At 41.0% G+C, this 14,382-nt stretch overlaps 1 protein-coding gene across 11 annotated transcripts in view; it reads right to left on the bottom strand.

Moving 5' to 3' along the window:
- The window catches only part of ABLIM1 (actin binding LIM protein 1), a 403,495-nt gene that overhangs the window by 342,557 nt on the left and 46,556 nt on the right, over positions 1–14,382 (bottom strand). For 3 of the 11 annotated variants that reach the window (XM_074382918.1, XM_074382920.1, XM_074382919.1), the window contains exon 1: positions 9,349–9,558. The exons of 1 other annotated variant lie outside the window; for it this stretch is intronic. In XM_074382918.1, coding sequence (XP_074239019.1) covers positions 9,349–9,361 — 13 coding nt within the window. In that variant the 5' untranslated portion in view covers positions 9,362–9,558. Of the gene's footprint in view, positions 1–9,348; positions 9,563–14,382 lie in introns of those variants that run through there. 7 more of the 11 variants (XM_074382917.1, XM_074382916.1, XM_074382921.1 and 4 more) reach the window with 6 other exon arrangements.

The raw sequence follows: 14,382 nt of genomic DNA on the forward strand, positions 1-14,382 counted from the left end.
CCAATGCTTAAGTGACTCAAAATAAAGATTCACTTGTTTTACACAGAACAACAGGAACAAAAAAAATTCTCCCTGGAGTCCATTAGAGATTGCCAACCCCAAATCTCTTTTCTACATTATTTTGACTTTTAAAAATGATGGCTGTGTCCCCTCCCTCCTTCCCCCAGACTCCGGGACTCCTCTCCTTCTGTTCATTCCTATTTGGAGCTGAAAGCCAGAAATAGCTGTTTACCTCATTGTCCTCATTTCCCTTCATTGTTACCATTCAGTTCTCTGGTGGCTTCCCTGTTGTGGGTGTTTTTTAAATGAATTCCCAATAAGTTGAGAAAGAGAAGTATCAGTAAAGACCCTGGACACAGCCTAAAGTAAAAATATATTATGTGATAATTTCTTTAGGAACAACAATTTAAAAATTGACCCTAACACAAGTGAAGTTTCTTCATTTATATATACATACCATTTAACATTATTCTCAAAAGCAATAATGTTAAAGAGCTGGAGAAAGAACACACCATACAGAAGAAAGGACTAATTGTGTTTATTTAAAATGTGAATAATAATAATTATGCACGTTCAGCTCTTCCTCCTACAAGCAAGTATAAAAATTACCTAACAAAAGACTAAAGCCATATGCTCTCCAATCAATCAGCAAATCATTTTTACATGCTTGACCCACAACTCCTGCTTTTATTTTTATTTTAATGCAGGGATCAATAATAGGAAGGGTTTTATAGATTCATCTAGCAAATAAGGATTTACCATCCGAAAATAATTTTTAATGGTCAATTTCCTTATGGTGGTAAGTGCAAATTAGATAATTTTCTCATTAAAATCATACAATATTCTGGAAAAGATAAATCTGTAGCACATTGGAATAAAATCAAGTTGGTTGTGAGTCCAAAGATAAACCAAACTATACATTTAAAAGCTACTGTGAAATGTATTAACCAAAAAAGGTAAACCGAACTATACATTTAAAAGCTACTGTGAAATATATTCACCAAAAAAAATAGAGCCATTCCCATGATGATGAAGGTCCCAAAAGCACTAAGCATTTCTTTCTTATGATAGTTGTCTCCGGATAATTTACGCCAATAGAAGAAAATCATGTTAATTACCTAAAACATAAAAAAAATTCTGAAAATTTATTTTGATTTGACTTTAGGTGGTTAGTCTATGATAGTAATCATACCTCAGCATACCAACTTGTCATTTGGGAAAATAGCCAAAAAATGGATAGAAGGGCAGGAAATAGCCAGCCCAAGATTTAAGTTTAAATTTTGAGGTAGATAATCTACAAAGCAGCTAATACTACAGGCAGAAATTCAGCTATTGATCAAAAGTTGATCTTTTAAGGCCAAGGAATACACTAACACCATAAGGCATGCTGGCTAGAAACATTACCAGTTAGAAAGGCCATAGTCTTGATTTGCCTAGGACAGTCCCAGTATATACCTATTGTCCCAGCATTCCATCAGGTTTAACATTTGTTCTAGAGAGAAGCATCCCAGGTTGAATGATAACTTACATAGTATATGTAAATATATATTTAAATGTGAGCCGTAAATGTCTACCAGCCAGTTTGTCCCAACCTCAATTAACCGCGAATTCTAATGTCCTTTAATATTTTCCCATCCCAAAACCATGACAATGCTTACTGCAGAGTGCTCAATAACTACTTGTTAAATGACTTCATTAATTAGTATATTAGCATCCTCAGCCCAGGAATAGATAGGATTTGCAATTAATCCGGATGCTGTAGGAAAGGGGTTCAATAAATACCAGCTGATTGAATCTCAGTAAGAAAGGGTGATTAAGTTCAACACTGCCCATTATATTGTTTTCTTGCTTGCTGTCAACAAATTTTCAGATAAATGGCTTCCAGTTCTGTTTTGGGGAGGAGGAAAGAGAATAAATCATATATTTTCTTAATTGTCGAATCTCTTGCATATATAACATAAATTACAACCCCACTGACTTCTATTTCATTTGCAATAAGGAGAAAATTTCTCCTTGAAACACACACACACACACACACACAAACACACACACACACACACACACACACACACACTGACTTAGTACTTACAGCTCTAACTATAAGAACTGGTTTAAGAATTAGTTTTACTACAAATTCAAGGACACATATATCAAATTTATAAGAATAGTTGCCTATGGCAAAAAGGTAATGAAATTAAATAATGGAGATAAAATGATCAATATATTAGACAAGATCAGAGCCTGATGGATTGATGATGATAGTAAACCATAACCTGAGAAGTGTGATTAACTCAAGCTTGTCTATACAAGGTCCCAAAAATTAAATTAAAAAAAGCAAATATAATACAGTTCACAGATACAATATGGGAACAATTCAACCTTATGAAAGTCTTTGCTGAAACATATGACACGCCCACATGTGAGATACTGATGTCCAAAATGATTTCTCTCATGCAAAAAAAAAATTAAAAATCTATTTATTGAATCAGAACCATTTATTTTAAAGGCAAAAAAGAACTTCCAGGAAATGTAGTGTTTTGCTGTCTTGATATTAAATACTAAAACTAATAATGGCTAAATTTGGCTTTTAAAGATATTTTCTCCTTTCCTCGATTTAATAAACTGCTTGGGAGTCCTGTAACTCAAAGAGAGGAGAAACCGTAGTTGACACATGTCAGAAAAATGGCCCCCATATCATACCAAATCATAATTCTTGGTGTACTAATCTTTACAACATCACCATGAAAGAAACTGATAAAGGTAGAGTGATGCTTGGGACAAGAGGTCCAGAGTGATGGGCAGAAGTAAGAGAGAAGAAAAATGAAATGGAGGAGAAGTCTCCCATTTACCAACTAGCAAATACATTTTAAGCCCTGCTGTAGGCATCAAAGCTCAGGAAATCAGAAAAAAAAGAAAAAAAAAAAAAGAGTGGGGTTCTGATTCCTATACTCCCTCTGCCCACATTGTAACCTTGGCCTCAACCCCATGAGCAAGCCATGTCCAGCAGAGGATTCTGCTGCTACTCTAGGAAGCAGATGACAGGCCCCATCACCTCTCCGCCTCAGCTTGCTACTGCCCAGGACTCTCAGCTCACTCTGCATCCAAATTCCTCATGCCAAAGTTAGGACATTTCAAGTTTGTCATACGCAACCATCTTTCTCATTCCTGCAGCCTCAGCCATGAGAAGGACAGAGGCCTCCTCTCTCTTCTCATCCCTTTTCTCATCCCTGTTTCTCCCTTCTCGCTGCAAATCTCTCACCACTGACAACCTTCCACTGTGCTCTGGAACTGCAAGCCCTTGTCAGTGAAAATCCCTACACCCTCAGCCTTTCCTCAAAGTGGCCTCTTCACTTCCCGACTCCACTGAGATCTGCTTCTCCTCTCCCTGAAAAACATGTCATCAGGCAGCAACATATTTCCTAGGTTCAGTGCTCACCACGCTACTTCTTTTCATGCCTTTTCCTTGGAAAGGCCTTCCCTCCATCCTATTCTTTTTCACCTGGCTAAGTCCACCTCATTCTCCAAGAAAACAACTCTACTTTCTTTAAGAAGCCTCACCTGATATGGTTGTTGCGCCTGCAGCTAACTAAGTGCCACTCTCCGGTATTACCATAATTCTCTCTCTATCCCATATGCTCTTGCTCTCTCAGCACTCAGGATACCCTTTTACAAATAAGTGTGTATTTGTCTTCCCCATAAAACTGTGAGCTTCCTGAGGGTGTATATTGGGCCCTATTAACTAATTACTGGCACGTAACAACTATTCAATAAATGTTCATCAAATAAATGAATAAAAATCTATGTCCCTGACTCCAATAAATGAAATGAATGATGCAGATAAAGTGGACATTTTTTTCTTTATTGGATTTTCTCTTAATCTATTCAAGCTGCTCTTACTTACTACCAAACAACATAAAGACAGAGCCAAAGAAAAGCCAACTGTCTTCCCTCCTCAACCTTACCTTGGAGGTAGCCACTGTTAAATGCTTGTAGTGTACTGTTCCATGATTTTTTTTTTTCTCTGCTCATGGAACACACACATATGCACACAGAGGGATTTTTCTCAATTTACAAAACTGGGAGCCTGTATGACATAGATTTTATTCTAAAACACACTCTTTTCACTTAACAATGTATCACAGCCATCCCTCCAGACCAATGCATATAGGTCTCACTCACTCTTTCTAATAACTGTGTAATAGTCCACATGTATGCACCACAATCTGGCCACTCATTCCCCCAGTGGATGAACAGTCAGGTTGCTTCCAGTTTTGTGGAAGTTCTGAAAACAGAGTTAGCAAAACTGCTGTAGCATTTCTACAGCCAGTGCAATGGAATCTATCCACACACACCTGGGCCTTTTCCCTCATGACTCAAGCTTCTGAAAAACCAGCAGTTTCATTGAGTGATTCCTTCTTTTGTAAAGCGCTTGTTTTCTGTATGTGTCTTGCATGGTATATGTGTTTACTATTTATTGAATTGGACCAAAAGCTAACCAGATAGAAACTGTATGGAAGGATTTGTGGGATGCATTGTTTGCCATTAATTCTAAGGATTTGACAGGAAAGGAGTTAAAATAGGAGATTTTCATTTTTAACTTTATATAGCCTGTTTGAATTTAAATATATTGTACTAATTTATAACTTAATATTTTAATATATTATATAGGTATGTTAACACAGTTTTGTTGTATGAATACATTTATAATGATTTTTCTTTTTAGACATGCCCAGGCTGGAGTACAGTGATGTGATCTTGTCTCACTGCAACATCCACATCCCAGGTTCAAGCAATTCTTCTGCCTCAGCCTCCAAGTAGCTGGGACTATAAATGTGCAATGCCATGCCCGCCGAATTTTTGAATTTTTTTTTTTTTTCAGTAGAAACGGGGTTTCAACATGTTGGCTAGGCTGGTCTTGAATTCTTGACCTCAAGTGATCTGCCCACCTTGGCTTCCCAAAATCCTGGGATTAGAGGCATGAGTCACCATGCCCAGCCTGCTAGTGGATTTTAATATATTACTTTTATAAATTAAAAGTAGCTTTTTTGAAACTTACAGGATGATCCAGACCCTGCATTAGAAGAAATAAGCTGTAATTCAATGGCTCCCAATTCTGCCTATACATGAGAATTAACTGGGACTTATTAAAAATGCAGATGCCCAGGCCTAACCTGAATATTTTGATTTAGTAGATCTGAAGCAGAGTCATGGTATTAGTACCTTTGATAAATACTCCAGATGAGTCTTATGATTCTGCAATAAGGGGACCCCACTGTAATCAAATGATCCTTAGAATCACTTTTCACATATGTTGGGACTCTACCTTTAGTGTTTAGGAAACATTAGATCTGGAATGAGGCCTGGGAATCTATATTTTTAAAAGGTTGCTGGGACAATTCTCCCCAGGTGTGGAAACTCTATTCTAAGTCTTAAAATTTCTTCTAGCTGGTAACTCAAAAATCAAAATATGATGGGTCCATTTTGGTCTCTATTGGAAAAACACAACACCAAATTACAAGTCTTTGATGAGAGTCTCCTAACATACCACAAGATGGGAATGTCTTAGCTTGCTCTATCTTAAAAGTAAAGAATGCTTTTAATTGTTAGTTTGAATAGTGAACTGAATTTTAATACTTTTCTCTTAAATTTTTAAAAATAAAATTGCTTTGCTTATGAGATTCAACTGGTTTTTTGTTGTCGTTTGTATTTTTGAAACAGTCTCAGTCTGTCACCCAAACTGGGGTGCAGAGGTGCAATCTCAGCAATTCATGTGCCTCAACCTCCCAAGCAGCTGGGCTTACAGGCGTGTGCCACCACACCTGGCTAATTTTTGTGTTTTTAGTAGAGATGGGGTTTCACCATATTGGCCAGGCTGGTCTTGAACTCCTGGCCTCAAGTGATCTGCCTGTCTCAGCCTCCCAAAGTGTTAAGATTACAGGCGTTAGTCACTGCACCCTGCCAATTGATTTCATTGTTGTCTTTTCTTCCTTCCTTCCTTTCTTTTTTTAATCAACCAGGAACATTTAATTTAAAAAATATAAGCAAGGTATTCAGGACCTAATCTGCTAAGCAGAGTTATCCCCTAGAGGATGAAGCCCTACTGGCTGGCTCTGACATTCGATTCAGACTGAAAACACAGTAACTCCTCTGGCCCTGGCTGGGAAATGTCCTGCCCAGGCCATGGGCAGCACTCCAGTGCAGCTGACCTCCCACAAGGCCTCAAACACATGATTCAACTAAAGGCTTGAACAGGGGAATCTCACAAGTAGGCAGAGAGCGCATCTGAGATACAAGGACACAGAAGTCAAGCAAATGAAACTGAGGTGGGCAGCCCCAGCCCCTGTCTCCTTTTGGTACCCCCTTAAAGGGGGCTGTTTTCAACTTTTTCTTTTTCTTTTCTTTTCTTTTTTTTTGTTGAGATGGAGTCTCGCTCTGTCTGGCACAATCTCTGCTCACTGCAACTTCCACCTCACAGGCTCAGTGATTCTCCTGCCTCAGCCTCTTGAGTAGCTAGGACTACAGGCATGTGCCACCATGCCTGGCTAATTTTTGTATTTTTAGTACAGACAGGGTTTCACCATATTGGCCAGGCTGGTCTCAAACTCCTGATCTCATGATCCACCCGCCTTGGCCTCCCAAATGCTAGGATTATAGGCATGAGCCACTGTGCCTGGCTGTTTTCAACTTAAAAATAATAATTATTATTATATCCCTATCATAGCCTATAAGCCGAGATATTAGAAATAAGCAGAGATCATTTTAAAAATCAAGAGCATTTATCTTTCCAAGGGTCTAAAAAACTTCCTGTTGATAAATTGGGTACCTAAGTAGACACATTAAGTTTCTGGTCCTATAAGCTTATCTCCACCTCAGGAGTACAGACAAGAGGGGATAACTGAATTGGAATACCATAGTGAAGCCCACAATTTTGAAATCTTTTATAAAAATTAATGACAAAATATACACTTTTCTAGACAAACTCAATTCAGTAACTACTAAGCATTCTATTAATCTTTTAGAATTTTTTTTCAAATTCACATAAATAAAAGTACTGCATAAAAACATAGGTAAAATCCTCGGTCTTTCATAAAATCTGGAAGTTCTGGTTCTCAACACTGAAATAGGAAGAAAAAAACTAGGAATATTAAATTAACTACATCTAGAATCAGTGACCCTTTGTCATTACCAAATGCCTACCAAGATGTTTCTAAATGTATTGGAATTCCAGGTTACTTACCAAGGCTATTTCCTTTAAATGCCATGCCTAGGGCATTCTCTCTTCTTAGCAAATCAATGATGGTGATGTCTATTACAATATTGAAGGACTAATAACAGAAGTAGTAAAACAAAGTGGATGTGATCAGAATCAGACAGACTTGGGTAAAAGCCAGGATCTGCCACTTACCAACTGTTTAGCTCAGGCAAATTATATAATCTCTCAAAACCTCAATTCCTTCATTTGTAAAATGGGGAGGTAATAACAGTATCTACTTGATTGAGTTACTGTGAAGATTAAATAATGTAATACATGCAAAGTACCTGACACATAATAAACATATAATAACTGATATTTATTATTATAGGTGTTTTCCCTCTACAAGATTAGTTAGACTTTAAACTGTTAATTACAAGATTACCAACATGAAGTTTGAAGGAGAAATAAGAAAACTGAGTGAAATGTCTATAGCTGACCCCAAGACATAAAGAATAAATGTTTGAGAACTCAGCCCCATTCCAGGGCTTAAAGCCCCTCAGAATCTCTGGGACCATCTTCATTTCACATCCTCAGATAAACCCGAGTCCCCTGAATAGGAGAAGCCAAAGACTAAGTGAAATTGGTATGACTGCCTAACGAACTTGATGCTTCCTCGGGCATACCAAGATTCCCAATAGTCACTTGGCCACTACAGTGTGCAAGGTTCCACACTAAGAGGTTTGGGTGGTGTAAAGTTGAATCAGAAGTGGACTCGACCTCAGAGAGATTTACAACTTCTAAGACATATTCTCCATTGTTCCTTGTGGTACTTAGGATAGCGGTCAGCACCCAAAGCCTCAGTCTTAGAACACAGTTCAGAGATTGTTCCCATTCCATCTATATAAACATCAAGTCCCTTATGGTGTTCTCTGTTCCATGCTCTTTTTTCTTTATCTAATATACCTCAATAATGAGGCATGATTAGACAGGTAGTATCTCAGCGCCCCATGTCACCTCTGCAGCCTGGTATCTACAATATAAATTCTGTCCTTCCACCAAGCCCTTTCCACCCCATCCTTAGGTACAGATCCAACCAACCATATTGCCAGAGCAATCATCAACAAAGATCAGCTTGCTTGAAAAGGAATGAAAACATTTTGGATAGAGATTACTCTAGTCATTATATGCCCCAGGATGAACTCTGAAAAGCAGCCCTTAATTATCCAACACATGTTATCAAATTCCTAAACTCCTTCCAAAAAGCAGGTTTAAAGCTTCGGAGTTAAAAAAATAATAACTCTGCAACGCCTCTTACAGGTTGCCTTCAGGGTATCAAAAGGGGTGGCACTTACGGCTTTGCAAATACACTTTCTAAAAATAATCAACATTTTCCTTAAATGCTTATGGCAAAGCAACTAATTCACTTCATTTTCTTTGCTCACAAGCTGCACAATGACTTGATCTCTTTAATATTTCACTCATAGTAGCAGCCACTGAGCTATGACTAACCCACTCTCCCCAGCATCATCGCTGGCTCCAGATGGCAAGAAATACATTCCCTTTATTCTTGCCTGAAAAGCAATTCTGATTTTTTTTTTTTCCTTCCACCCATTTCACCTGCAGTAATTGTTTTACTCCAGAAAGAAAATGGGTGGGGAGTGGAAGGGGAGATTCATGCAGAGGGTAGTACAGGTGGGGAATTTACTTTTTTTTTTTTTTTAAATGGGGTGTAAGCACTGCAGCTTTAAATAGTGCTGCATCAAGCCCTGGATTCCTTCCATAGCCGAGCTGCAAAATGGTAACTAGAAAGGAGGAAAAAATGTCTCTTCCTCCCTCCTGGTCAGCCCTTGCACAGCTCCCCGCAGGGCAGCCAGCGCGAGCCCATCCCCCACGCCTCCCCGCCCAGGCGCGCGGCGGGCACAGGTGAGCTGGGCGCCGACCTCGGCCCTCGGGCTCGCCCACATCCGGGGATCAAGGTCAAGGGCTAGGGCTTCCTTCCCCCGCCCCCGGCCCCCGGCAGCCCCGAGCTCGGAATCTGCTGCCAAAGTTTCAGGCCGGGCCGGGGCCGGCTCGGCTGCCGCAGCTCCCCCGCCCTCCCGCACCTGGGCGGCCCGCCGGGGTCGGAGGACGGTGCCCACCTGGTCCCCACTCACCTCTGGCGGACATGGTGCAGGCAGCGGGAGCCGCCGCGGGAAGGCGGACGACAGCCCCACGGGGCGCGGGAGAAAGGCAGCCCCCCGGCGCCCCCCGGCTCGCGGTGCGTGGACGCCGCCCGCAGGACACCTGGTAGCCCGCTCCGCGCAGCGAGGCCGACGGGCGGGGACGCAGCGGCCGCGGGGACCCGCCGGGCGCGGCAACGCTGACACCCGCGGCCGCGCTGGGCGGGGCGCGCCTCCCCCGCCCCGAGCCGCCGGGGCCCACCCGGGTCCAGCAGCCGCTGTGCCGCGGGGCCGGGCGGGGCTCTGTCCCCGAGCGCGGAGGGTCTGCGTCCTCCCTCTCCCCGCTCGGCTTCTTAGTAAGAGGAAGAATAACGTGGGTGCTCCGGGTGGCTCTCAGCTCTCTGCTTTGGTCCCGGAGAAAGAAAGCAAGAAAGGGTCGTTCGTTCCTAAGTGATGCCCTTGGCAGGAGAGCGAAGACCACGGTCTCCCGAGGGGGCTCAGCCCGCATCCACACACGGGGCGCGACCCACGAGCCCCTCCGAGTCGGCGGGGCTCTCAGAAAGCCTGGTGGGGGGTGGGGGGTGGGGGGTGGCATGGGGCGGGACTTTCGTCCAGCGACCCTCGAGTCAGCGCTGGGCGTCAGGGTCCCCCCACCCAGCACCCGATCTTGAACCAACAGACACTCAAGGGAGGTCTGTACATGCACTTCATTTACTGCATCAACTCTCAAGAGTCGGGGCTGGGCCGGGCTGGTGGCCACTGTCAACATCCACTTTTTCTATATGTCAGGATAAAAAGGAGAAAATACAAGAAAAATCTCTTAGTACCCTGGAGGTTTATCAACTAGCGCTTGACGCTAATAAGCAACGTAATAAAAAGCCACTAGACCCAGAAATTCTAAACTAAAAAGGAGGGATTCCACTCTCCCGCCCTGTCTTCTCTTCCTGTTTGCACTCTCAAAACAGATGTTCTATGGCTGAGCATGGTGGCTGACTCGTGTAATCCCAGCATTTTGGGAGGCCGAGGCAGGGGATCACTTGAGGTCAGGAGTTCGAGACCATCCTGGCCAACATGATGAAACACTGTATCTACTTAAAAAAAAAAAAAAAAAAAAAAAAAATTAGCCGGGCAGGATGGCAGGCGATTATAATCCCGGCTCTTTGGGAGGTTGAGGTTTGAGAATCGCTTGAGGTAGAGGATGCAGTGAGCCAAAATCACACCACTGCACTTCAGCCTGGGTGACAGAGCAAGACACATCTCAAAAGAGAGAGAGAGAGAGAGAGAGAAAGAGACACACAGAGAGAAACAGATGTTCTAGTTATTTTCTATGTTAGCATTGCCCAAATCCATCCTGATGTGATGGGAATTGTATAATAGTTCTGATGATTCAGAAATATTAAAAAGTAGGTGAACATATTCTTTCAGGACAAATAAATGATGGAGGATAACTGAGCATTATTGAGGAAAACTCTACCAAATAATCATGTGGGAAAGGAACTACTAGAAAAAGGATTCGTAATGAGAATAGAAATTCTCAGATTCAAATGCCAACTACAAAAATCAGCTCATTGTTTATCCATCTTGACAACTTCCCTTTCACTGTCTTTTAGGCAGAAAATCTGCCAGTGAATCACAATTCAGTTGCTTACGTCTCAAAACAACTCTTCTCTCCACTATCCTCAGTCCACCCATTTCTCACTCAAAGCATGATCACAGGAATAGCCTGGTTGCCCCACCTACATCCATCCTCCAGCCTCCACTGCCTCCCTACCATCCACCTCCCAGGTTTATTTTGCCTATTGCTTTGAGAATACTTTTTCTATTTATAACATGACATAGTTCATGATCTACTATGAGGTTATACTCCAAAACCTCTAGTGGGTCCTCACTGATCTCCAGACACAGACTCAATATTTCAAAGTGTTTTCATCCACGTAATTAATTGACCCAGCAACATTTTATTGAACACATACTACGCACCAGTCTCTAGGGTAGATACTAGGGTTGCAATGGCGAACAAGATAGACATGATCTACACCCACACAGAGTTTAAAATTCACTGAAATTTTAAGGTCTTTCTTAATCTATACTCTCCTACCTTGCCAGTGCCATCTCTAGCTACTCCCTGTGCAAACATTTTACTGTAAACTGACTACTTTTCCCTCTGTTTCCCAACAAAATAATGTGTTTCCTGTATCCCTGCCTTTGCTTATTCTCATTTTTCTTCCCTGATGCCCTCCTCTCCACCCAAATCAACTCATATAACATCTTAGGAAAGGTTCTCCTTCTGTTTTAACCCACATCGATCTTGTTCAATCAACTTGTGTGGCATGTACTTTCAGAATCACCTGTATTTACTTAATACATTGCTTTGTGTTGCTGCTTAATGGTTTTGTTGTAAGTCTTTTCTAATCTCCCCAAATCTCTGAAATCAGGGACTAAGGCAGTCTTGTTGAATTGAATTTGTTCTGGAAATATACACAGCATATGTTCTATCAGATATGATACTATTAAGATAGAGAAGTCCCAGAATTGCATGCCTTCTTTTTAATTTTTATTCATTTATGTATTTGAGACAGAGTTTTGTTCTATCACCCATGTTGGAGTGCAGTGGTGCAATCTCAGCTTACTGCAACCTCCGACTCCGGGTTCAAGTGATTCTCATGCCTCAGCCTCCTGAGTACCTGGGATCACAGGCATGTGCCACCATGCTGGCTAATTTTTGTGTTTTTAGTAGAGATGGGGTTTCACCATGTTGGCCAGGCTGGTCTCAAACTCCTGGACTCAGGCAATCTGCCTGCCTCAGCCTCCCACAGGATTATAGGTGTGAGCCACTGCCCTCTGCCTATTTTTATTCTTCTAATTATTATCTAGTCCTTTTCTCTAACTGCCACAATACTTCTGGTTCTTATAACCTCATAGCAGAATTACAGATAGAGTGGCAAAAGCCCAATAATGAACAGATTTTACTCCTGTCCTTAAGATGCTTGTAATAGACTATACCAAAGATTATAAAATTCACTCCTAGATATAAGTCTCAAATAAGGCACCTTGCACAATACTGTTAGGCACACAGCAAGTACTCAGTGCCTGCCTGCCTGGAAGGTTGCAAAATGGTAAGTTTGTTATCAAAGGTCATCTTTAGCTAAAAAGAGATTTCCCTATGTATTTAGCTTTAGTCTTCTTCGGGTTAAGTCTCAGTTCAGATTTTAAAATATATGTGATTTTCTTATAATTTGGAGTTATGATACATTAAAATGACTTTTTAGGGCCAATCACATCATCTCAGAATCTCTTTCTATAATCTCAGAAATCTGAAACCAATTCTTCCAATCATACAGCAACCAAGTTTCTGTTAATGGCTTGAATCTCCTAACAAATGTCTCATCTGAAATAACTGAGAATACTTTAGAAATCAATGTAAAAGCCAACTGTAAAGTACAAGGAATTTTAGGAGACATAGTAAATGCCACTTTTTAAAGTTAGGAAATAAAGTACAGTCTATCGGTTGAAACCAGAAATAAAAATTCATATAGACCAAAGGGATGAAACACATTTCAGTCTGTGTTTGGAAAAAGAAGATGTTACTATTTGACTCTTGCCAAAAATACTCTTTTAAATTCTAATGGAAGGAAAAGTAGTGTACACTATTTTTTTCTTTATTGATTTTTTAAATCATTGAATATTGAGTCTTACTCCCACAGCTTTTCAGCTGCCAACTCATCATCTCTTCTCATTCTGAACATAAACTTCTCATGAGTAGCATGAGAATAATTCTGCTTTCTGCATAACTTCAAGCTTAAAGGCACACTGAACTACTCAATAGTTGTTTTTATCAAATACCTTTATAATACCTACTATGTAGTAAGCAAGGAGGAAGTCCTGGCAAACACATTAGATAAGCAATATATAAGGTGAAGAAGCTAAGCCTGAGACTCTTCATTTAGCCAGGCCACTAACAGGATAAAATGAACCCAGATTAGTCGTATCCCTGGCTCCCAAGAGAAGCAAACTAAAATTCTTTTTTAATAATTCTTTTTTAGTAAAAGCCTATACCTATAATCCCAGCACTTTGGGAGGCCAAGATGGGTGAATCATTTGAGCCTAGGAGTTTGACACCAGCCTGGACAACATGGCAAGACCCAATCTCTAAAAAAGAAAAAAAAAAAAAAAACAATTTTTTTTTTAACTGGCCAGGTGTGGTGGCTTGTGCCTGTAGTCCCAGATATTTGGGAGTCTGAGGTGGGAGTATCACTTGAGCCCAGGAGATTGAGGCTGCAGTGAGCCATGATTCCATGCACTGCCTGGCTGACAGTGTAAGACTCTGTCTCAAAAAAACACAAAAAACTTCATCAGTGTAGACCCCCAGGATTCCATAGATAAAGATCAAGCAAAAATGATCAAGCAATAATAAAAGTTGAATAAATACACAGGAAAATAAGCCAAGCTGAGTGAGAGTCAGCAGAAACAAATAGATACTAAGTAGTTTGGGTATTATAATTCCCAGATAATACATGTAAAACAAGAGATAAAATATATATAAAGTCACAAAAAAGTAACAAAAGATACACATCATAAAACTAAGCCAGCACTGAGACTACCAAAAATTACTTAGTAAATTTCAAAAATAACCACATAGAGGTTGGACATGGTGGCTCATGTCTGTAATCCCAGCACTTCGGGGGGGCAAGGTGGGTGAATTACAAGGTCAGGAGTTCGAGATCAGCCTGGCTAACATGGTGAGATCCTGTCCCTACTAAAAATACAAAAAACTTAGCTGGGCATAGTGGCAGGCACCTGTAATCCTGGCTACTCAGGAGGCTAACGCAAGAATTGCTTGAACCTGGGAGGTGGAGGTTGCAGTGAGCTGGGCATAGTAGCAGGCACCTGTAATCCCAGCTACTCAGGAGGCTAATGCAAGAATTGCTTGAACCTGGGAGGTGGGGGTTGCAGTGAGCTGAGATTGTGCCACTGCACTCCAGCCCAAATAGAAATAAATAACTATCAACTATTTAAATTTTAAAACTC

This window comes from Saimiri boliviensis, chromosome 12 (genome assembly GCF_048565385.1).
Source record: "Saimiri boliviensis isolate mSaiBol1 chromosome 12, mSaiBol1.pri, whole genome shotgun sequence".
Classification (NCBI taxonomy): Eukaryota; Metazoa; Chordata; class Mammalia; order Primates; family Cebidae; genus Saimiri; species Saimiri boliviensis.